Source organism: Lontra canadensis, unplaced genomic scaffold (genome assembly GCF_010015895.1).
Source record: "Lontra canadensis isolate GAN:19392208 unplaced genomic scaffold, GSC_riverotter_1.0 scaffold9, whole genome shotgun sequence".
NCBI lineage: Eukaryota > Metazoa > Chordata > Mammalia > Carnivora > Mustelidae > Lontra > Lontra canadensis.
Window position 1 is genome coordinate 2,697,108 of NW_022631003.1, and position 19,865 is coordinate 2,716,972.

Sequence of the window (19,865 nt, forward strand, 5' to 3'; positions counted from 1 at the left end):
ATAAGTATTGGTATGAACAAATATAATACACACTAATTTTAAATATTCAAAGAAGTGGGGAAAATATATACTAGTTCTTTCCAGACAAAGGGCAGCATGGAGAGAGCGAACACATGCTAAGACTATATGCTTTGAGAGACACTATTAAGTGTCTCTAGACTCAAAAAATATAGCCTAGTTCTCATAATTTGCCTAAAATTATTCACATTCCTCACTCTTAAAATAAGTCATTTTAAGTTCTGATTAATATGCACATACATTTTTTGTTAATGGAAAGATTTAAAAATTCAGGACTTGTCAATTTTACATAAAGTTAGCTCTTCGTACTTGAGCAATGAAAGATCAGGCTCAGTAGTAAGGCATTTGTAATTATTTTAAAAGAGCTTTGAAAATAACTGCATTGAAGTAAATGTAGCCTACTAATATGAAATGGTGCACAAAATCAAAATCAAGAAAACACGTAAATCCCAAAATACTTGTTTTTACTGCAGGCACATAATAGGTATTACTTAATTTAGTCCCACTGATAATGGAAACAAAAAAATTATATTCTGTGCCTGGGATTAAATTGCCAACAGTTATTTTATTGTCATGTTTCAAGGGCTTGGTTATATTTGGCCCTCCTTCAATTACAATGTGTATGCCGTCAAACACTCCAATATCAGGCATTCGAACAAATAAGATTATAGAGGTACTATGACTTTCATATGGGATGACAATTTGGACTGGTTTGGGCTCTGAAAGATAAAAAGAGAGATTTATAATTAGTGGGCTTTTTTTTTTTAAAGATTTTATTTATTCATTAGAGAAAGAGAGAGCATGGGGCAGAGGTAGAGGAAGAGGGAGAAGCAGGCTCCCCACTAAGCTCGGAGCCTGACACGGGACTCAATGTGGGGCTTGATCCCAGGACCTCAATGTGGATCATGACCCAAGTGAAAGGCAGACACTTAACCATCTGAGCCATCCAGTTACCCCAGTGGGCTTTTTTTTTTTTTTTTTTTTTTAAATTTCAAATACATTTCTCTCCATCTTGTCTGGCATGTTCTAGAATATGCAAAAACACTAAATGCTTGCGCAAACTTATGTTTACTATATCAGAAAAATAAGGTGGATATTCTGAAAGACTGTATGTACATATATATTGGAAATACTTGATTAACTTGCATTTTTTGATTCTCAGGAATAGTCTCCAAAACCTAAGAATCTGAGATTTTCTGATTTTTTTTTTTACCTTTTTTATCTTTTTATTAAGCCAATGCTTTTGAAAATCTATATACTAGGAAGAGTGCTTAAATTAAGTAAGGCCAGATTGCTGCATTCAGAGTTCCCAATCTCAAGAAAGAGATACGCAAATCCCTTACTAAATCCCAAATGCATAGAGCTGAGCTGGTAACATGAACAAAAAGCTGTTGAGAAGAAAGGAAGAAAACAATTCCAGCAGAGATCATTGGAGAAGGATTCCAGAGTCTATGATGTTTTATCTGAATCTTAAAGGGTAGTACAGGTTAACCAGAAAGAGAATGTGGTGGGGAGAGGTGGTAAGGAGGGAATTTCAGACAAAGAGAAAACTATGAATGAGGCATGGAAACCAAAAAGGAAATTGGGATGATTATCATCATCACTGTGTATTCAGGGAATATCAAGTTCTTTCCTCTATTTACTAGCATGGCAAGTTACTAATCACTAGTCTTTGGCAACTATGGCAAGATTAGTCCCTAATCTTTGGCAAGTTACTAAATCACTCTGTGCCTTGGTTTCCTCATTCCTAAAATGGGAGGGAGACTAGTATCTACTCTACAAGGTCACTGTGATGATCCAGTGAGAGACTGTATTTGTATACAAAGTGCTTAGTTCCAGGCTTAGGTGGTTAAAAGCCTGGGGAATGTGAGGAATAGGGATCAGGCTGGGAAGGCCACCTCTGGGGATGGGTGCTATCTGCAAGAGGCTTTGCACGCGGTGCTATGGAGGTCAGACTTTATCCTGTGGGCACAGGGATTCTGAACAGATTCCATTCCATTTTTAGGAGCGCAGTCCTGACAACAATTTAGGGAAAGGATTTGCTTACATTTCATATTCTCGCTGACCTCTCTGTAAGAGCTTTCTTGTACTGTAATCCTCTGCTGTCCTATTTAGAGGAGATTTGAAATTTCAGATATTTCTATTCATATTTTTTCCCCTCAGGTCAATTTTAATTTCAACTGTATTTGTGGATTATTGAAATACTACCTAGTATATCCTTATATGTGTCTTTCTTCCAAGTATATATCTTCTTCTAAGATACATTCTGAGGAGATATTCTTTCTTCCAGAGAGTAATTGGACAGCCTTTGCTTTTCAGTTTTCTTTGTGACATCTGGTTTGATGCAATGGAACTTGTTCTAAGTCAATGATACTGTATTTGATAATGTGATTTCACCAGTTTACCCAGAACCAGTACTGTGTAAAAGGATTTAAACACAGACCTATAATTAGCATTCTAGAACATAAAACCTGTGCAATATGTCCATCAATACGTTCATTTGTAACATAAATTTCTTGCCTTTTTCAGTCTGGGGAGTTATGAGGAAATGTTCAATATATTAATCAAAACAAATACCATATGGTTTACTACTGGGTTTCAAAGCACTTTTACCATGTTTTTCTTTTTCAAGCTATATTAACTTTCCTTTTTCTGTCATCACTGATGTTTTTTGTGGGTTTCCTCTTTAAATTCCTTACAGCTCTCCTCAGTTACAAAGCTGTGAACAAAAAGTATGGTTTTTCCAAGTCTAGTCTGACATCCCACAAGCATCCAATCCATTTGAATGTGTGAGCAATGATATGAAAGTTTCTAAATCTACCTTGAGCAGAAATTAAATATCAGGAGATTGGAAATAAGTGGCCGGTGTAGTCATGGAAACAGTTCATTTCCGTGTTCCTAGGCACTGAAGATATCTTCTAAGGAGAGACAATGCTTTAAATAGGCATTATCTAATTTAGTTTCTAAAACTGTATAGTCTGTGACATTCTCTATAGCTGGTAAATGTGGGGTTTTTCATCAGTTCCACTTGTTCAGGGAAATGGGACCAATGACATCAATAAATGACATATTACAGCAGATGGACACCAAGGCTGGAAAAGTGTACAACAAGACAAAGTTCTTTCTTTTCTTTAAAACTATATCCTGAACCTCTGGAAACTCAAGTGAGAGAAAGTGTTGCTAATTAATTAATTAATTGTATTGCCATATTCTGGAGACATCTAGGTGTCTCCACTTTCGTGGCTGTGACCTTTATCCTTACCCATTTTCCTGAAAGAGATCTTTTTTTTTTTTTTTTTATGTTAAACTACTCATCTTTATTAACAGCATTTAAGTTAAAAAAGAAAACAATTACATTAGTAAATTATAAAATTTTTCATTTGGGACAAAAGGGTTGGATTGTTATGGTAACAGTCATCAAATCACCATAGCCAGAAAGACAAGAATCAATATGGAGTCCTCCCTCCTCTCCATCCCAAACTATATACAGTCTACACTAAGTTCCTTTGTGTGTGTCCCTTTAATAACTCACATATCTGTTATTCCTCTTCACCATTTCTGCTGTTGCCCAATTCACATGCTCATATACTAGTGGACCCCCAGCAATAATCTGTACTGACTATTTCTGATCTCCTGGCTTATCCTTCATATCCTAGCCTTCTTGTTTTTTATTTATTTTTATTTTTTATTTTTTATAAACATATAATGTATTATTAGTCCCAGGGGTACAGGTCTGTGAATCGCCAGGTTTATACACTTCACAGCACTCACCATAGCACACACCCTCCCCAATGTCCATAACCCCACCACCCTCTCCCCAGGCAACCCTCAGTTTGTTTTGTGAGATTAAGAGTCTCTTATGGTTTGTCTCCCTCCTGATCCCATCTTGTTTCTTTTATTCTTTTCCTATCCCCCAAACTCTCCACGTTGCATCTCCACTTCCTCATGAAAGAGATCTTTTAAAAGGAGTGGAAGCAGTGGGGACTATATGAGGGTTTTTTTTTTTTTCTTTCAATATAAGATAAATGGAACAAGGCTAAATTCAAAGGGTTTTATTATAGGCAAGGAAGAATGAAGTCTCAGAGATTTCCAGCCTGTCTTAATATTTATCCTTCTATACTGAGAGGGAAAGAAGGAGACTCAAATACCAGCTCTCCCTCCCTCAAGGAAAGGAGTACTTAATTCCTCCAACAATGAGAGACTACATAAACAAACGGCTTTACTGTGGTTGAAACATTAGGGATGCTCTTCACTCCCCAAAACTACCAGTCCAGTCCTACTGAGAAAATAAAAATCGTCACAATAATAAACATTCTCAGAATGCTTGCTTGGTGTCTGAGCCCTTAAATTTTATTAATTTCATACAGTAGATAAGATTATCATCATTCCCATTTTAGAGAGAAGTAACCTGAGGGCCAATAAAGCTTGAGGGACTTTCCAGTGGGTATAAGCTGATAATCGTGGAGCTGGAATTCCAGCTGAGACAACCCAGTCCCAAGGTCTGTGCTGCTAAGCACTTCCTCCTCCCAAAGGTCACATGTTACAATTCATGTGCACCAAAATAATAACTGGAAATCAAATCTGGCTAGTTATTTTCAAGATAATTTAGAGCGATGGTCAAATATGTTTCAAAAAGAAAGGGGAAGTCAATGAAGATGTGAGTTTTATTTTCTTCTCTGTGTCTGCAAAAGGTCATTAACAGGTAAATGTCCCTCTATGCTTTAACCATCTCAAATTGTATGGAAGAAAGGGAAATGGGACATGGTAAATAACAGTTATCAACAAATGTTTGTTGAATGGATGCATACAGAGAATTAATTTCTATTTATGCACCTTGGGATAGGTTAATATAGATCATCTGAGACAAATAAAAATGATGAATGATAAATAATCTGATGGTGCCAATAGTGCTTCTAAGGTTAAGAACAGAATAGAAAAGCTAATAGAATTATAAGAAATAGTGATATGCTTGAAGAAACTAAAGACAAATCACCAGAAAGGAAGAAACTATAGAAACCAGGAACACCTAATGGCTATTTCCAAACAACTGATGTCCTTTCATGTGAATCAGGGAGTAGATTTGCTCTCTTTGTAATGCTTCTGGAAAACAAACATGGTCTTATAATAGAGGAAAATTACAGGGATGCATTTACAAAATAATGAGAGGCTCTATGCTAGGAATCACATATCAGGTGGGATACTGGTAAGAAGATTTCTGTCTTAACTTCAAACCCCCAAATTCTATCATTTTTCCTAGGATTTATATATATTAATCATGTTTCAGCTTGCATGCTAGAGAGCAGTATTACAAATGTGTTTGAGTTAAACAGAGTTAAGAACTGTTGGACACCTGGAGATTCCAGGCTGAGTAAGACTTCAAAGAAGCTCACTTTCTAGAAAGGGAGATAAAATTTTTGTATTTTAGATAGCAGAGGGTTGAAATCTCCTGAGTTCCCTGGACTCAAAGAAAAAAAATAGGACTTTAGAGCTGGAAGTCAATTTAAAAATGTATTCAATGATCTAAATTTTTAGAGAGAAAACTTAGGCACCAAGACACTGTGGGGACACTCTAACCTCATATTGTTAATAATTGGTTCATTTTCCATCTATGAGTTTTAATTTTAGTACTTCTATTCTGCCAATAAAAATTTTGGGTTTGTTTGATGGACGTGAAATATATTTTTTTAGGAATATTTCTTTTTAGGAATATCTTTTTTTCAGATTTTTTTTTTTTTCCTAACGTTTTTCCTATGATAATTATCTTCAGGCACATTTTCTCAGAAATTTAAGTATGGAAGTGCTATAGACAAATTTAGTTTTAGTCTTCTTTTTTTTATTAGGTACAGTTAGCCAGCATATAGTACATCATTAGTTTTTGATGTAGTATTCAATGATTCATTAGTTTTAGTCTTTGGAAGACAAAATGGTAAGATTTGATGTGGTTGAGTGTGGACACTACTGGTACATAATTTTTTGGACCAAGTCATTTTTCCCATCAGGCTACCCTACTATTAGCCAAAAAGGCCTGTGAGGTCTAATCTTCTTTCCTTCCTCAGAGTTACCTCTTTCTACCCAAATCAGATACAAGTAAAAAAACAAAACAAACAAACAAACAAAACCCTTCCTTTATTCCTCACATGCACTCTATCACCAAAGCTCAGATTTCCTACTTTCACACTATAAAATATATCTACTACTTTCTATCTGCTCTTTCCCATCCTTGACTGCCATAATCTTTTCCCTAAATTCTAGGACACTCTTACCCAGCTGTCCTACTTCCATCCCTGACCCTTTACAAATCATTCTTTGCACACAATCAGGGGGGAATTTTTGTAATGGAGCTCACACCATCACTCTCCTGAATAAAACTCTCAATGGTTTCCCATTGTCCTCAAAACAAACTCAAAAGCACAGCCTATAAGATCTATGTGATCTAACTCCTGAATACCTCTGCAATATCATTTCATATTCCTCCTCTCCCTCTTCATTAGACACAGAATATTACAGCCTTTTTTGTTCTCAGATACACCAAACGTTTCCCTATTTTATAGCCTTTGTGCCTTTACACTGGGTGTTAGTGCCTACCACACCCTTCATCCACCTGATCGCACTGTGGCTCCTTCTCATCCATTAGGCAACTCCCATTACAGTCCATCCACACCAGAACCGCCCACCCCTCTTCAGTTACATCACACCACATTGCTTTTTCCCCTCCTAATGTTTAGCACAATTTATAAATATCCAAAAATATTATTTATTTACTTGTCATTTCTTTTCTTTCTCCTTCCTTAATAGATTTGTTTTGGCATTTTTTATTTGAATTTCTTTTTTTAGATTTTTAATGATTACGTATTGCATGAATTAACCTTATTCGAGAAAGAACATGGAGATTTGTCGTTGCTTTGGTCCTAAGCCTTTTAAATACTGTCAGTATTTTCTTTCAGTGTGTTGCAACAGCATGCCTTTATAATAATAATTACGGACATTCATATAGCTATGTGTCAGGCTCTGTTCACCTTTATTAAATCAGCTAGTCTCAGGAAAATCCATTCAATATGTACATACCATTATTTTCTCCCACTTTAGAAATGGGTAAATTAAGGCAAAAATATGTTGAATACATTGCTCAGGGCCACTCAACTAGTTTGGCCCAGATTCAGACCTAGGCGATGTGGCTTTAGGGTCAAGTTTCTAATCAAAAACAACATTGCCTTAATTCATGCATTAAGCATTCTCGGGAGAAGAGGAATGCAAACCACTCCAGGTCCTGGGCTACCATTAGATAAGCAACCAACAATCTACTTAAAAAGGTAAAACCTACTACCAGAGGGGTGTGTCAGGGAATGTTCCACAATAGCCCCAAATCAGCAGATATCTGTTATGAATGAAAAACATTTGATTCTCACTTAGAGTTTGTTGAATGGTTACCAGCTCACTCAAATTCCCATTCATTACTGTTGCCATTCCAATGTCATAGGTCATCCCAGGGGTTAAATTATCAATCTTTAATCTATTAGCATTCCTTACAAAAAGCTTCAGGACTTCTCTTATATCTGATGAGGGTTTGATTTGAATGTAGATCTCGTGGCCATCTGGTAGGGATTCCCACTGAAGAATTAGACTGTCCTCTCCCACATCTTCAGGTTTTATGTGAACCTTTTGAGGAGGATTAATACCTTCAAAAAAACAGATAAGTAGATAGACTTATCTTAGTTTATTGTTAGCATTACTCTTGCTCTGGAGTAAAAATGTCTTAATCCAATATCAGTTCCTGTTTACAGTAAAATTTAGCAAATCCCTACATCACCATGACTTGAAATAGACTCAATTTTAGAGAAAAATATGTCTTGTTATTACTATGTAAGATTTGTCAATAAGATTAAGCACATTACACATTAAGGAAATCTAGAGGCTTTGGCAAATTCTTCAGATTTTTAAAAAAGATTTTATTTATTTATTTGACAGAAAGAGAGAGAAATCAGAAGTAGGCAGAGAGGCAGGCAGAGAGAGGGGGGAAACAGTTTCCCCACAGAGCAGAGAGCCCGATGCGGGGCTCAATCCCAGGTCTCTGAGATGATAACCTGAGCCGGAGGCAGGAGCTTAACCCACTGATCCACCCAGGCACCCCAAATTCTTCAGATTTTTAAGAGTTCCATCAGAGTAAGGTTTCTATTGCCAAGGTTATTCCTTTTTTCATCAAATGTGTATGGCACCTACTAACATACCAGGCAATCACCAGCACAAAAAATAACAAAGATCACTGCCTTATGCAGTTTATATTGTAATGGGTGGAAATACACAATAAACAATCATAAAATAAATGTAAATATTATATAGTACTTTAGATATGATAAGGCTAAGGGAAAAAAGAAAAAATAAGCTAAGGCTGGGGAGCCCAGGAATGAGGTGGCTTTGGGGGGAAGTTGTGGTATTAAATAGGGAATCCAGGGCAGGTGTCTTTGAAAAGATGAGATTTTGAGCTAAGCATTGGAAGGAGGTTAAGGAAGTAGAAGATGTGGTTCATATATACAATGGAATATTACTCAGCCATTAGAAAGGATGAATACCTATCATTTACATTGACATGGATGGAACTGGAAGGGATTTTGCTAAGTGAAGTAAGTTAAGCAGAGAAAGACAATTATCATATGGTTTCATTCATGTGTAGAACATAAGGAATAGCTCAGAAGACCACAGGGGAAGGGAGGGAAAACTTAATGGGAAGAAATCAGAGAGGGAGACAATGAGACACTTGGACTCCAGGGAAACAAACTGAGGGTTACAGAAGGGAGTGGGTAGGGGAATGGGGTTAGGTGATGGGCATGAAGGAGGACACGTGATCTGATGAGCACTGAGTGTTATACGCAACTAATACATCTTTGAATACTACATCAAAAACTAATGATGTACTATATATTGGCTAACTGAACATAGTAAATTTTTTAAAAAGATAGATATTCAATATCTGGAAGAAGAGTTTTCTAGGCAGGGGAAAAAAAAAAAACAGCTTAAGTAAAAGCTTTTACATGGTGGGAGTTTACTTGTTATCTTCAAACACAGAAAACCAGAGTGAAAGGAGAAAGTAGTAGAATGAGGTCAGGGGATAACAGAAACCCAGAGGTTTCATGGGCTTTTACTTTGAACAAAGTAGGTAGCAACTACAGTTATATGCAGAAGCATGATCTCGCCTAAATTTATAAGAATCACTTGGGGGCACCTGGGTGGCTCAGTGGGTTAAAGCCTCCGCCTTCGGCTCGGGTCATGATCTCAGGGTCCTGGGATCGAGCCCCACATCAGGCTCTCTGCTCAGCGGGGAGCCTGCGTCCCCTTCTCTCTCTGTCTACTTGTGATCTCTCTCTCTGTCAAATAAGTAAATAAAATCTTTAAAGGAAAAAAAAAAAAAAAAGAATCACTTGGGTGTTAATGTTAATAACCAACCACAGAGAGAGCCAATGGTTGAAACAGAGGAGGCAAGCCCAGGACTCCTGGCAAGAGAAAATGGTGGCCTGGATAACAGCAACCATAAGGAAAGCAGGGAGAAGTATTCAGATTCTAGATTCATTGCAAAGATAGAAACAGTAGGATTTCCTGACAGCTAGGGTGTAGGCTGTGAGAAAAACAGAAGAGCTGAGGATGCCTTCAAGGTTTTTGACCTAAACAACCGGATGAATGAAATAGCCATGAATTGACCTGACATAGTTGTAGGTACAGCAGATTTGGGTGGAAACATCTGTAGTTCCATTTTGGACAACTGGATTTAAGATGTCTATCAGATATCCAAATAAGATGTATTACTGTAAACATATATAAGTCTGAAGCTCAGGAGTAATGTCTGGGGGCTGAAGATATAGACTTGGGAGTTATTAACATGTAGATTTTTTTTAAACTTTGGGACTGGTATTTATCCTAGAAATAGTTATAACTTTATATTACTTTTCTAATTTCTGAAAGGTGTAATATATATTTGAAAATAGGATGATACCAGGTTGTGGTTGCTATTCTTACAGAAAATCATCAGAGAGCTCTTGATAGTCTATCATAATAACTGAAGAAAATACTTGGGGTTAATTAGCTCCTTATACAATTTACATGACTATCAACCTTGTGATTTTTAATACTATACAATTCTCTGAAAATAGTAATCCCCTCCTTTTAGTCTTAATTGTTTATCCCATGTCATATACTTCCTCTGAACTTTCAATAGTTCACCAAAACAAAGATCATTAATTTATGTCCAAGAATAATTATGTAATTTTAAACTGTTCAGTAGTTATACTTTAAATAATCTTCAAAGAATTCTCTACAATTTTCATAATTAGTTTGTTCGCAAAAACTGTAACTTGACTTTTAATCTGTTTCGAGATTCACTTCCTATCAACTCAATAAAGGCCGACCATATTTTTAGTTCTTAGGAAAATATCACTCTGGGTCAGACCCATAATCTGCTCATCCTATACAACTTCACAAAATTGTAGCTGGTCTGACTATAGGCATTGAAATTAATTATGTATATAAAAATGATCAGAGGATGCTAGAATAATCCAATTAGATAAGCTGCCCACAAGATTCCAGGGTGAAACAACTTCAGATCTTTGTTCTTGTGTGATTGCAAAACTCACAAACATTTACTTCAGTGCAGGACTTAGATGAAATCTATGAATGCCACACATAAGCAGAGATTGAGGAAAAGATGAGATCTGGTAAGTCTGTGATAGCCCTATAATTACTCACAGAAATTTCTGTTTATGCATGTGCATTTTTATGGGCAAGGGTCCATTAATCTTTCCACATTCTCAAAAGACTTCACGACCCGTAAAAGTTAAATTTTACTGAATAAAATATACTCCTTAATACGTATGAAAGCTCTTCCTGTTCTGTGCCTAGCTTACATTTTCTAGATTCTCTGCATGCCCCCATACTTCAGCCTTGCCAAACTACTTGCCAATTTGCTAATGTTCAAATGTCAGTCCTCTCTAAAAGTTCTGGCTTTCCCAGGTATGGCTACCTAGATGCCTTTTTTTTGGTCCTCTCTGCCTGTGCACTTGCTGTTTGCCCTACTCACAGCATGCTCTTGCCCCCTGGCTAACTCCTATTCTTCCTCCTGAAGCAGTTCATGACTGCACCAGAAGACTTCTGGGTTAACTGATCCTTCTTATGGGCCCATAGTCCCCAGAGCAGAACCCTTATAATTGCAACTGTAAGACAGCATTATCACTGTTTTTTAAATTACTTGTCTCACTCTATTAGCACATAGCCCTTTAAAGTCAGAAGCTAGGTTTTATTCATCTTTGCATCTCTAGTACCTATTATGGTTCTAGTCTAGATACTAGTCATCTCTAGTACCTATTACTGATACTAAAAAAATAATTTATTGAGTGAATAATGAATGAAAAAAGGATATTGCGTTAAGCTTAAGAGAGTAAAAGAACACGGGATTACTAATTCCTACATATGCACTGCTATGTCAGCTTACAGTTAATACATAGAGCAAATGACCCCAAAATTAAAAGTGCAGACACACATGTACCTTCTTCCTGTCCCTCTAGTAAATAGGTATATGCCATGGAAGATTCTAATTTGACTTTAAAATGAACAAATCTATGAGAAATCCTCCCAGTCTTCCTGTCAGTTACAAACAGAAGCATTTACAGAGAAGAGACCAATGGTTACTGGAGAGGATCTGTATTGGAGAGTAAGCAAAAAGGGTAAAGGGGGTCAAGGGCAGCATGATGGAGGGTAACTAGACTTTTGAATGATCACTGTGTAGTGTATAGAGATGTTGAATTATAATATTGTACACATGAAGCATATATAATAAAAAAAGAAAAAGAAAAGAAAGCATCTTCGTAAGTGTAAAAGAGTCAACCAAGCATTTATCCATTGAAGGGAGCTTTGAATGAGCTCCAGGAAGAGAAAAAATCGGCTATCTAATCCATTTGGAAAAATACTTTTGCTTAGGATTTGCAACACTGAATACATGTATGTTAAGCATTTGCATTTAGTTCTCATTAAATAGCACGTTTGGTTGTTCTTATTCTCAAAGTTTTGCAAGTATTCCCAGTAAGTATGAGAAGGCTAATTGCTCTATGGCTGTGCACATTTTCCATTTCTCCCACCTTGGTCTAGCATGTTTAAATTTTAGCTATTCTGAGTTGACTGGAATTTCAGCTAAAGAACTTTGCATATAGGCATGTTAAATACACATGCACAAACCATACACATATTACACACACAGGAATATACTCCAAAAAGTGTTTAGCTATGCGTTGTTTCATATAATACTCTAATCTTTTCCAAAAAAAAAAATGACTCATAGGAATATATCTACTGCTTTATTAAAAGATGGATTACTCTAATGATTATTTTCCAGACAAGAATTCAAAATTGGCATGTGGAGGTGAAGGATTATAAATGCAATTGCCCAAAGTCCTGTAGTGATACTGCCCCCTAGAGGTGAACTCCTCACGCTGTGTAAGAAAATGAATTTGAGTAAAAGAATATGCAGACCAATTTGTTGGATCTAGAAGCGGATGAACTAATTTTTATGTTTCATGAGAACTTATTTCCCAGCCAAGGCTATTATAAGAAGTATGTCTTCTAGGAACTCTGGTAGGAACAACGCAGATGTTTAAAGAGTTCATGTAAATCTAAACGAATTTAGTACGCAGAATCTATGTGAGATTTTGATTCAACACTCAAATGTTTAACTGTATTTATACCCATGAAGGATCAACATAATTAAACTTAAATAAATTTCAAAACATGAAGTTTAAATTTTTTATTGAAAGGCAAAATCGGCCTTTGCTTACCTGTAATGGCTGAAATAGGTCTCTCAAAGCAGCTTAAAGTTCCTCTTGCCCCAACACTGAATAGATGTATCTGATAATGATGGAAAGATTTCAAATCTCCAATTTTCACTGATGTGCTGAATTTTTCAACAAGCACCTCTTCTGATTTACTGTTTTCCACATCCAAAATAGTCACAAGATAATGGTGAAAAGACATAAGATCTGGAGGATTCCAGTGTAAAAATACTTCTGTTGGGGTCAAAAGAGTCACTGTGACATTCTTAGCTGATAATGGGCCTGGGAGATTTCAAAAATCAGAAAAATACATCATATTAGTGATATAATGTGGCAGAGTGCTCTAGCACCTCTCAGTACTTCCCTAATATTCTACGTTGGAGAAAAGGAAAACTGGATTTGAGTCGTGGCTTTTCCATTGTATGTCTCTACTCCCTGAGTAAATTATTTACTCTCCCTGAGCCTCTATTTTTTTGACTGTACAATGGGAATTACAGTAGTAGCTATATTGGAACATTATTAAGAAGATTAAATGAGATAAGGAATGGAGAGCACTGCACAAATCGTTTGACCTCTGTTATTGGTTCAATCATTATTTTTATAACAAAACCACCAAAAATGGCATTTCTGGCATTCTGTGATCATATCTTAAATGCCTCTTAACCCTTCTGCCTTGTCAGACTAGAGAGCAGGGACCTCCTATTCCTTATTCTTCATTTCTGTCATCACTAGACATCAAGTATTCATCCTCGCAGAAATCTTTCCCTACACCAAAGCATTTCAACCAATCCCAGTCAGTGGTTTTTCTAACACATCCTTCCGGATTAATTTTCTTTAAAAAACACCTTGCACATACCAACCTCAAACCCATATCCATCCCTAACCTCCAAACACACACACACACACACACACACACACACACACACACACACAGAGTACACTCATTCCTTTCGATCCTTTCTTTAGAAGTAATAGCTCAAGAGTTAAAACAAGACCATCTGGGTTCCTGTGTGGCTTAACAAAGCATGTTGCTCTGGTCAGTTTATTTAACCTTTTTGAAGCTCAGTTTTCTCTTTTCTATATAGCTACTCCCAGAGCTGAGTTACGACCTTTGTGAGATTATGCATTAAAGTGTTTCATAAAAGGTAAAGCGAGTTTTAGAAACGTCACTTAATGGATTTCCAATGCTTCTAAGGTCAAGTCCAACCATCTGAGATTCACACCCCTAGCACTCCCAAATCTGGTACACTTCACCACTCCAACTGTTTTTACCTTCATGCCTGAGGAAATCTTTTCCAGTTAACCTACACTATTCTTTTCCCATGAACTGCTGTCTCCATACTTTTGCTCACAATGTGTTTTCCTTTAAGTTTGAATCTAAGCCTCCCCTTTTCATGAGTCTTCCCATCACCCATCTTCTGAATTCTAGAAAGCACTTATTAAATGTATCACTAAGTTATTGATAATTTAGGCTCTTACATTTTCCTACACCTTGCTATCTTTTGTTTGCTTTTACTTTTCTTCCTAATTCTCTTCATTGCAAGTCTTCCAAAATCCACAATGCATGTCTGTTTATCTCCTGCTCTTAGTACATATCAAAACTTAAGTTCCAAAAAAAAAAAAAAAAAGTCTTGATATCCACTGTGCACTGGACACCAGTCTAGTTGGTGTTGTTAAGACAAGTAAGATATAGTTCCTGCCCTTATGGCTATATAGTTTAATAGGTAAGTCAAAGACATACACAGATTCACTGTAATTTAAAATGTTTAAAGATCTAGGTATGCCAAGAGTGTTATGAGAAAATACGAGACCCTCAGGAAATATCTGCTAGTTATGATATTCAATAACTGAAAAATCATATTTTCAGAGGTTTTGTAACTTACGTGTTTCAACAATAAATACTGAACTTAACATAGTTCTTGCCTCCCATTTATTTACTGCAAAGAGTAAAAATCTGTAAATATGGCCAGGAAACAATTTGGTAATTGTTTTTTCTGTAGTATTTGGGGATATGCTTTCAAAATATTGTTCTTCTGTATAATATAAATAATACTTAATGATAATTTTATATCCCAGTTTTAGCCACTTATTCAAAGTGTTCCAAACATTCCGATTATGCCAACCAAATACAACTTCAGTTGTTCCAACATCCTTTATACTTATCAAAAGGTTTTCCTGCAGAGAAGGTGCTGAAAAAAATACAGAGGAGGATTGTTTGTAACTAGAAATCATAATTCTATCTTTACAATAATGACAGTGAGCTACATGGTATAAGAATATTAATAAAAATAATTACGTTCATATTTGCAAATATATGGCAGTGGAACATAACAGAAAAATCTTGTAAAGAAATAGTTTGATCCAGTTGCATTTTGCTGCAAAATGTAGCAATCTGTTTCATTCTTGGGTAGCAGTGGAAAAGAAAAGGTTTCATTTTTCTTAAGACCAAAAGATGATCCATCTATCCATGTGAGATGACCGTCCTTCTGAAATAAGATTAAGCCGAGAAATTAAGCTGAGAACAAGAAACAGGTGTCATATCTTCAAATATATGTATCCTTCATGAGTTATCAGAGCCAGAGACAGAGTTCACTTTTATTCACCCATTAGCCTTATGTCTTCAAGCAAATTGCTGAGTCTCACATTAAGCTTTTATTTTCTAATCCATAAAATGGCTGTGATAATAGAACCAATATCCTAAATTAATTACAGAGGCAGTGCAGGTAAAGGTCCAACACAATGCCAAGTACAGACCCACTATTCATTACAGATTAGTTACTTTATTTCAGCTCACCGAATAAGCCAGAGGCATCAAGGGAGGTTGTTGATACCTTTCTACTAAGGGATGTCACTAGTGAATATCACCAACCTCAATGCTCAAAGGTAAGAGATGTTAAAACAATCTGTTCCAATTCCACCTGACAAAATAGAAGAATACTCTTTCCTTGAAAAACTGCACATAGTGGGCTGCAGCTTAGCAAAAAGACAGAGGCTAGGAGACAGTACACGTAAGTGGTCAGGGCACAGAGCACTGGTCAGACTGACACAGATTCAAAGCCTGGAAGGGCCTTCTCTTAGCAGTGTGACCAGGATTTTTCTGAGCTCCATCTTCCCTATCTATAAATGAGAACAATAACAGTACTTCCCTCATACATTTGTTGTGAGAACTAAATGAGAGTTACCTGTTTAAACTTTCTAGATTGGAAGACAGAACTATTAATCTTTCCTTCATCACATTCCTGCTGAGTGCCAGGCCCTAACTGGAAGCTGGGGTACAATGATGAATAAGACACTGTCTTTATCCTCAAAGTCGAGTAACAAACTCATACTTATTCAGCAAGAGTGAATGAGGTGATGGCTTTCACTACCTGCCACAGGGATTATAACCCAAGAGGTGACTTTGATGTTAACCTCAAGAGACCAGCTTAACGTAGAGGTTATAGAATATAATGGTTAAGAGCAGACTCTGATGCATGTCCACATGGGCAAGTTAACTTCCTGTGCTCTAATTTCCTCATATGGTATACAAGTAAAAAACACAGAATGGTGCTTTGCACTTAGGAGACACTATAGGACTCAGCTATTATTATAAAGGAAGTTTTTCTTAATAGTTACTTTGACGTTTCATTTACCTCCTAAATTATTTTTAAGTATCATAAAAGCAGAGACTGTATCTTAGACCCCTTTGAATAATTCACAGCAACCATCATGATGCCTTGGGCACCCTCACTTTGGCTGTCATGACCATATGACCTGAACCTGATACTAGAAACCAGTAACAAGAACTACTAGAAGAGTACATTCTAATTTAACAGTTTATAACAATCATGCTAACAGCAGGAAACAACGATATATATACACTAACTGGTCTACTTGAAAAGAGACTGCATGCTGGGAGGCCGGCTTGGGAGAGTCAGAGATGAACTGTGATTTGAGGAATCTTTATTAGAACTTCATTCCCTGACTGTGAAAAGATAAAGGAGGCCCCAAAAGAGAATGATGAAAATGCGATTAAAGACTGTCAATAAAGGGCACCTGGGTGGTACAGTCATTTAAGCTAGGACTCTCGGGGTTCACCTCAGGTCATGATCTCAGGGTCATGTGATCAAGCCCCAAGTCAGGCTTTGCACTCAGGACAGAGTCTGCTTAAGACTGTCTCTCCCTCTGTCCCTCTCACCCTCTCTAAGAAATTTTAAAAATCTTTAAAAAAAAAAAAAAAAAGACTGTCAATAGTTTTCCTCAAGCTGATGCAAAGTTCCACAGGGGGGAAAAAAAAAATGGTATCAAACTGATGTGTCTTGGGTCCCTAGAGGTCAGGCTATCTGGTAGAGAACAGATTTATTTTTGAGTGGAAGGAAATTTTTAATAAATGGATCATCAAGAAGAAAACACAGAGTAGAGAGAGATAACTATGCTATGTCTTGGGTTTTCCTACAAAAAGCTGACCAAAATGAAATTTTGTAAGATTTTCCATAGTGATAAGAATGTTGGGAGAAAATATCACACATTCCTTATTTCACTGGTATTGTATAAGATCTTTAGATCTTTCTATAACTCTTTTAGTAAAATTAAATTTCATGAACCTGGATGTTTTATCATTCCAATTTTAGTATATGTGCTGCCAAAACGAGCACGAACCTGGGTGTTTTAAATAAAAAAATAAAATGAACAAAATTTCTATATTCCATAGTTTCAATTTCACATTATTCTGTTTTTCACAGAGGTGAGAAATAGAGGAAGTAGAGCAGGTTGGCAGGAAGGAAAGGACAGTCTGGGCAATCTTGAAGTGTCTGTGGAAAATTCCTAAAGAGATAATCAGAAGAAAATAAGATAGGGGTGCCTGGGTGGCTCAGTCAGTTAAGAGCCTGCCTTTGGCTCAGATCATGATTCCACGTTGCTGGGATGGAGCCCCGCATTGAGCTCCTTGCTCTACGGGGACCCTGCTTCTCCCTCTCCCTCTGTCTGCCACTCCCCCTGCCTGTGGGTGCTCTCTCTCTGTCAAAGAAAAAAATAAAATCTTTTTTTTTTTAAATCTTCTTTAAAAAAGAAGAAAATTTGATGTCTGGAACGCAGAAGAGAAAAGTGGGCTACGTAAATACATAAGAACAATTGAGCTAGGTGGTAAATAAGAAATGGGTGACATCATCCACATTTAAAACAGGTCTGGGGAAGACCAAAATTAAAACAAAATCATGGAAAGAAATAGATGCCTACAAAGAGAGTGAAGGGGGTGGGAAGAGACAAATAGGCAGAGAACAGAGGATTTTAGGTGGATGAAAGTATTTTGCATGATACCAAAATAATCAGTGTATGTCATTATACATTTATCCAAACCTAGAGAATATACAGTACTAAAAGTGAACCATAATGTAAACTTATGAATTTTGGGTGATTACAATGTTGCCAGTATATGTTCCTCGGTTGTTAACAACTGTACCACTCTGGTGGGGGATGCTGATAATGGGGGAAGCTATTTATGTGTGGAGACGGGGTATGTGGGAAATCTCTGTACCTTCCCCTCAATTTTGTTATGAACCTAAACTGCTCTAAAGAAAGGTGATGGGGAGGCAAGGAGGGAGGGAAAGATTGAGATAGAGAAACGGAGAATGAAACAGTGTCTGGCTTATAAGAAGTACTCTAAATATTTAGTGCATGATGGAAGAAGGAAGGAAGAGGGGGAGGGAGGGAGGAGAAAAGGAAGGAAAGCAAAAAAGGAAGGAAAGAGAACGGAAGAGAATGGTAGGAGAGGGGAGGGAAGAGAGGAAGGAAGAAGGAAGGAAGGAAACATAGCTTTATCATGATATATGCACTTCTTTACATTGACTAACCTTCAAGTCATTAAGACCAGTCCATATTATTATTTGATTTTTTGACCTGAGAAGTGAAATTATAAATTTTTTTTCCTCTTCATTTTTTATATCCACAAGGTGTGCAGAACTTAAGGATAACCTACAGCGTCGCTGGGCTATATTCCATGGCACACTCTCTTTGCTAATTTTGTAACAGCTGTTTCTTAATGCTAGCCATCCTCGTGAACATGAACCTACCAAAAGAAAAATGTTCTGTGAAAGATGAATTCAGTAATATAACATTTCATTAGTACATTTCTTAACATTTATAGTAATTAATCATGAAAATCTCATAGCATTAATTGTGCACTTTCCCTGTAGTTCTCCCAAACCAGTAAAAGCGCTAAAGTTGCTATTATTCAAGTAGCAAATGGGTGACAAACAATCAAAATAGTTTTAAGTAGTTTCTAAGAATTAATTATGCAGAATTATTGTCCAATTATAACTTAATTAAAATAAAACCACAGTTTTTTTTCTTTTCTTTCTAAGTCACTTTAGCTTGCCCTTTCTATCACTCTTATGTTGGCGGAGAATTTTTAAGTGTATATTTTAGAGACTTTTCAGGTTTATCTTTATTTTAGAGAACTAGATATAACACTTGCTAAGAATTCTGCTCTCTGCTATTTCTACTTGACTTCAAATGGGTTCACTTTCCAGAAAACACTTAGACTTTTTCTCTAAGATTATACACCATGGAAAGACTGGGGAAAATACCAACCTATTGAGAGTAGATTTTTTTTTTTAAAGATTTTATTTATTTATTTCACAGAGATAGATCACAAGTAGGCAAAGATGCAGGCAGAGAGGGGCTGGGGGAAGCGGGCTCCCACTGAGCCACCCAGGTGCCGGGAGAGTAGATATTTTATCAGTGCTTCAACCCAACATATTGGGGATATGTAAGAAGGATCTTTTGAACAAACTGTTGTCTTCTTTTTTCACAGGAAGGAGAAGGAGGATGGGAAGAGGGGATGCTTTAATTACCTTACTATCTTTTTCTTACTACTGACGTGTTTCTCTCTTTCACTTGTAATTGTATACTGGAGTTCAAAGTTTATTCCTATATAGGGTATTAAAATAGCACACAGCCCATCACAGTGTGTTGCCGTTATTAGGGTCTATGACTCTCTCCTTTTCTCTTAAATCTTTTTTCACCATGTGGAGGAAGGAAGTGGATCTAGGAAGCCACAAAAAAATT

At 36.6% G+C, this 19,865-nt stretch overlaps 1 protein-coding gene across 1 annotated transcript in view; it reads right to left on the reverse strand.

The window, feature by feature from the left end:
* LOC116866366 (tenascin-R-like) overlaps positions 1–19,865 on the reverse strand; it is a 55,955-nt gene that overhangs the window by 29,569 nt on the left and 6,521 nt on the right. Inside the window, exons 7-11 of the mRNA XM_032855372.1 lie at positions 18,650–18,864; positions 15,118–15,307; positions 14,705–15,010; positions 12,828–13,103; positions 7,425–7,694 (exon numbers count right to left, since the gene is read on the reverse strand). Of these exons, the coding sequence (XP_032711263.1) occupies positions 7,425–7,694; positions 12,828–13,103; positions 14,705–15,010; positions 15,118–15,307; positions 18,650–18,864 (1,257 nt within the window). The remainder of the gene's footprint in view (positions 1–7,424; positions 7,695–12,827; positions 13,104–14,704; positions 15,011–15,117; positions 15,308–18,649; positions 18,865–19,865) is intronic.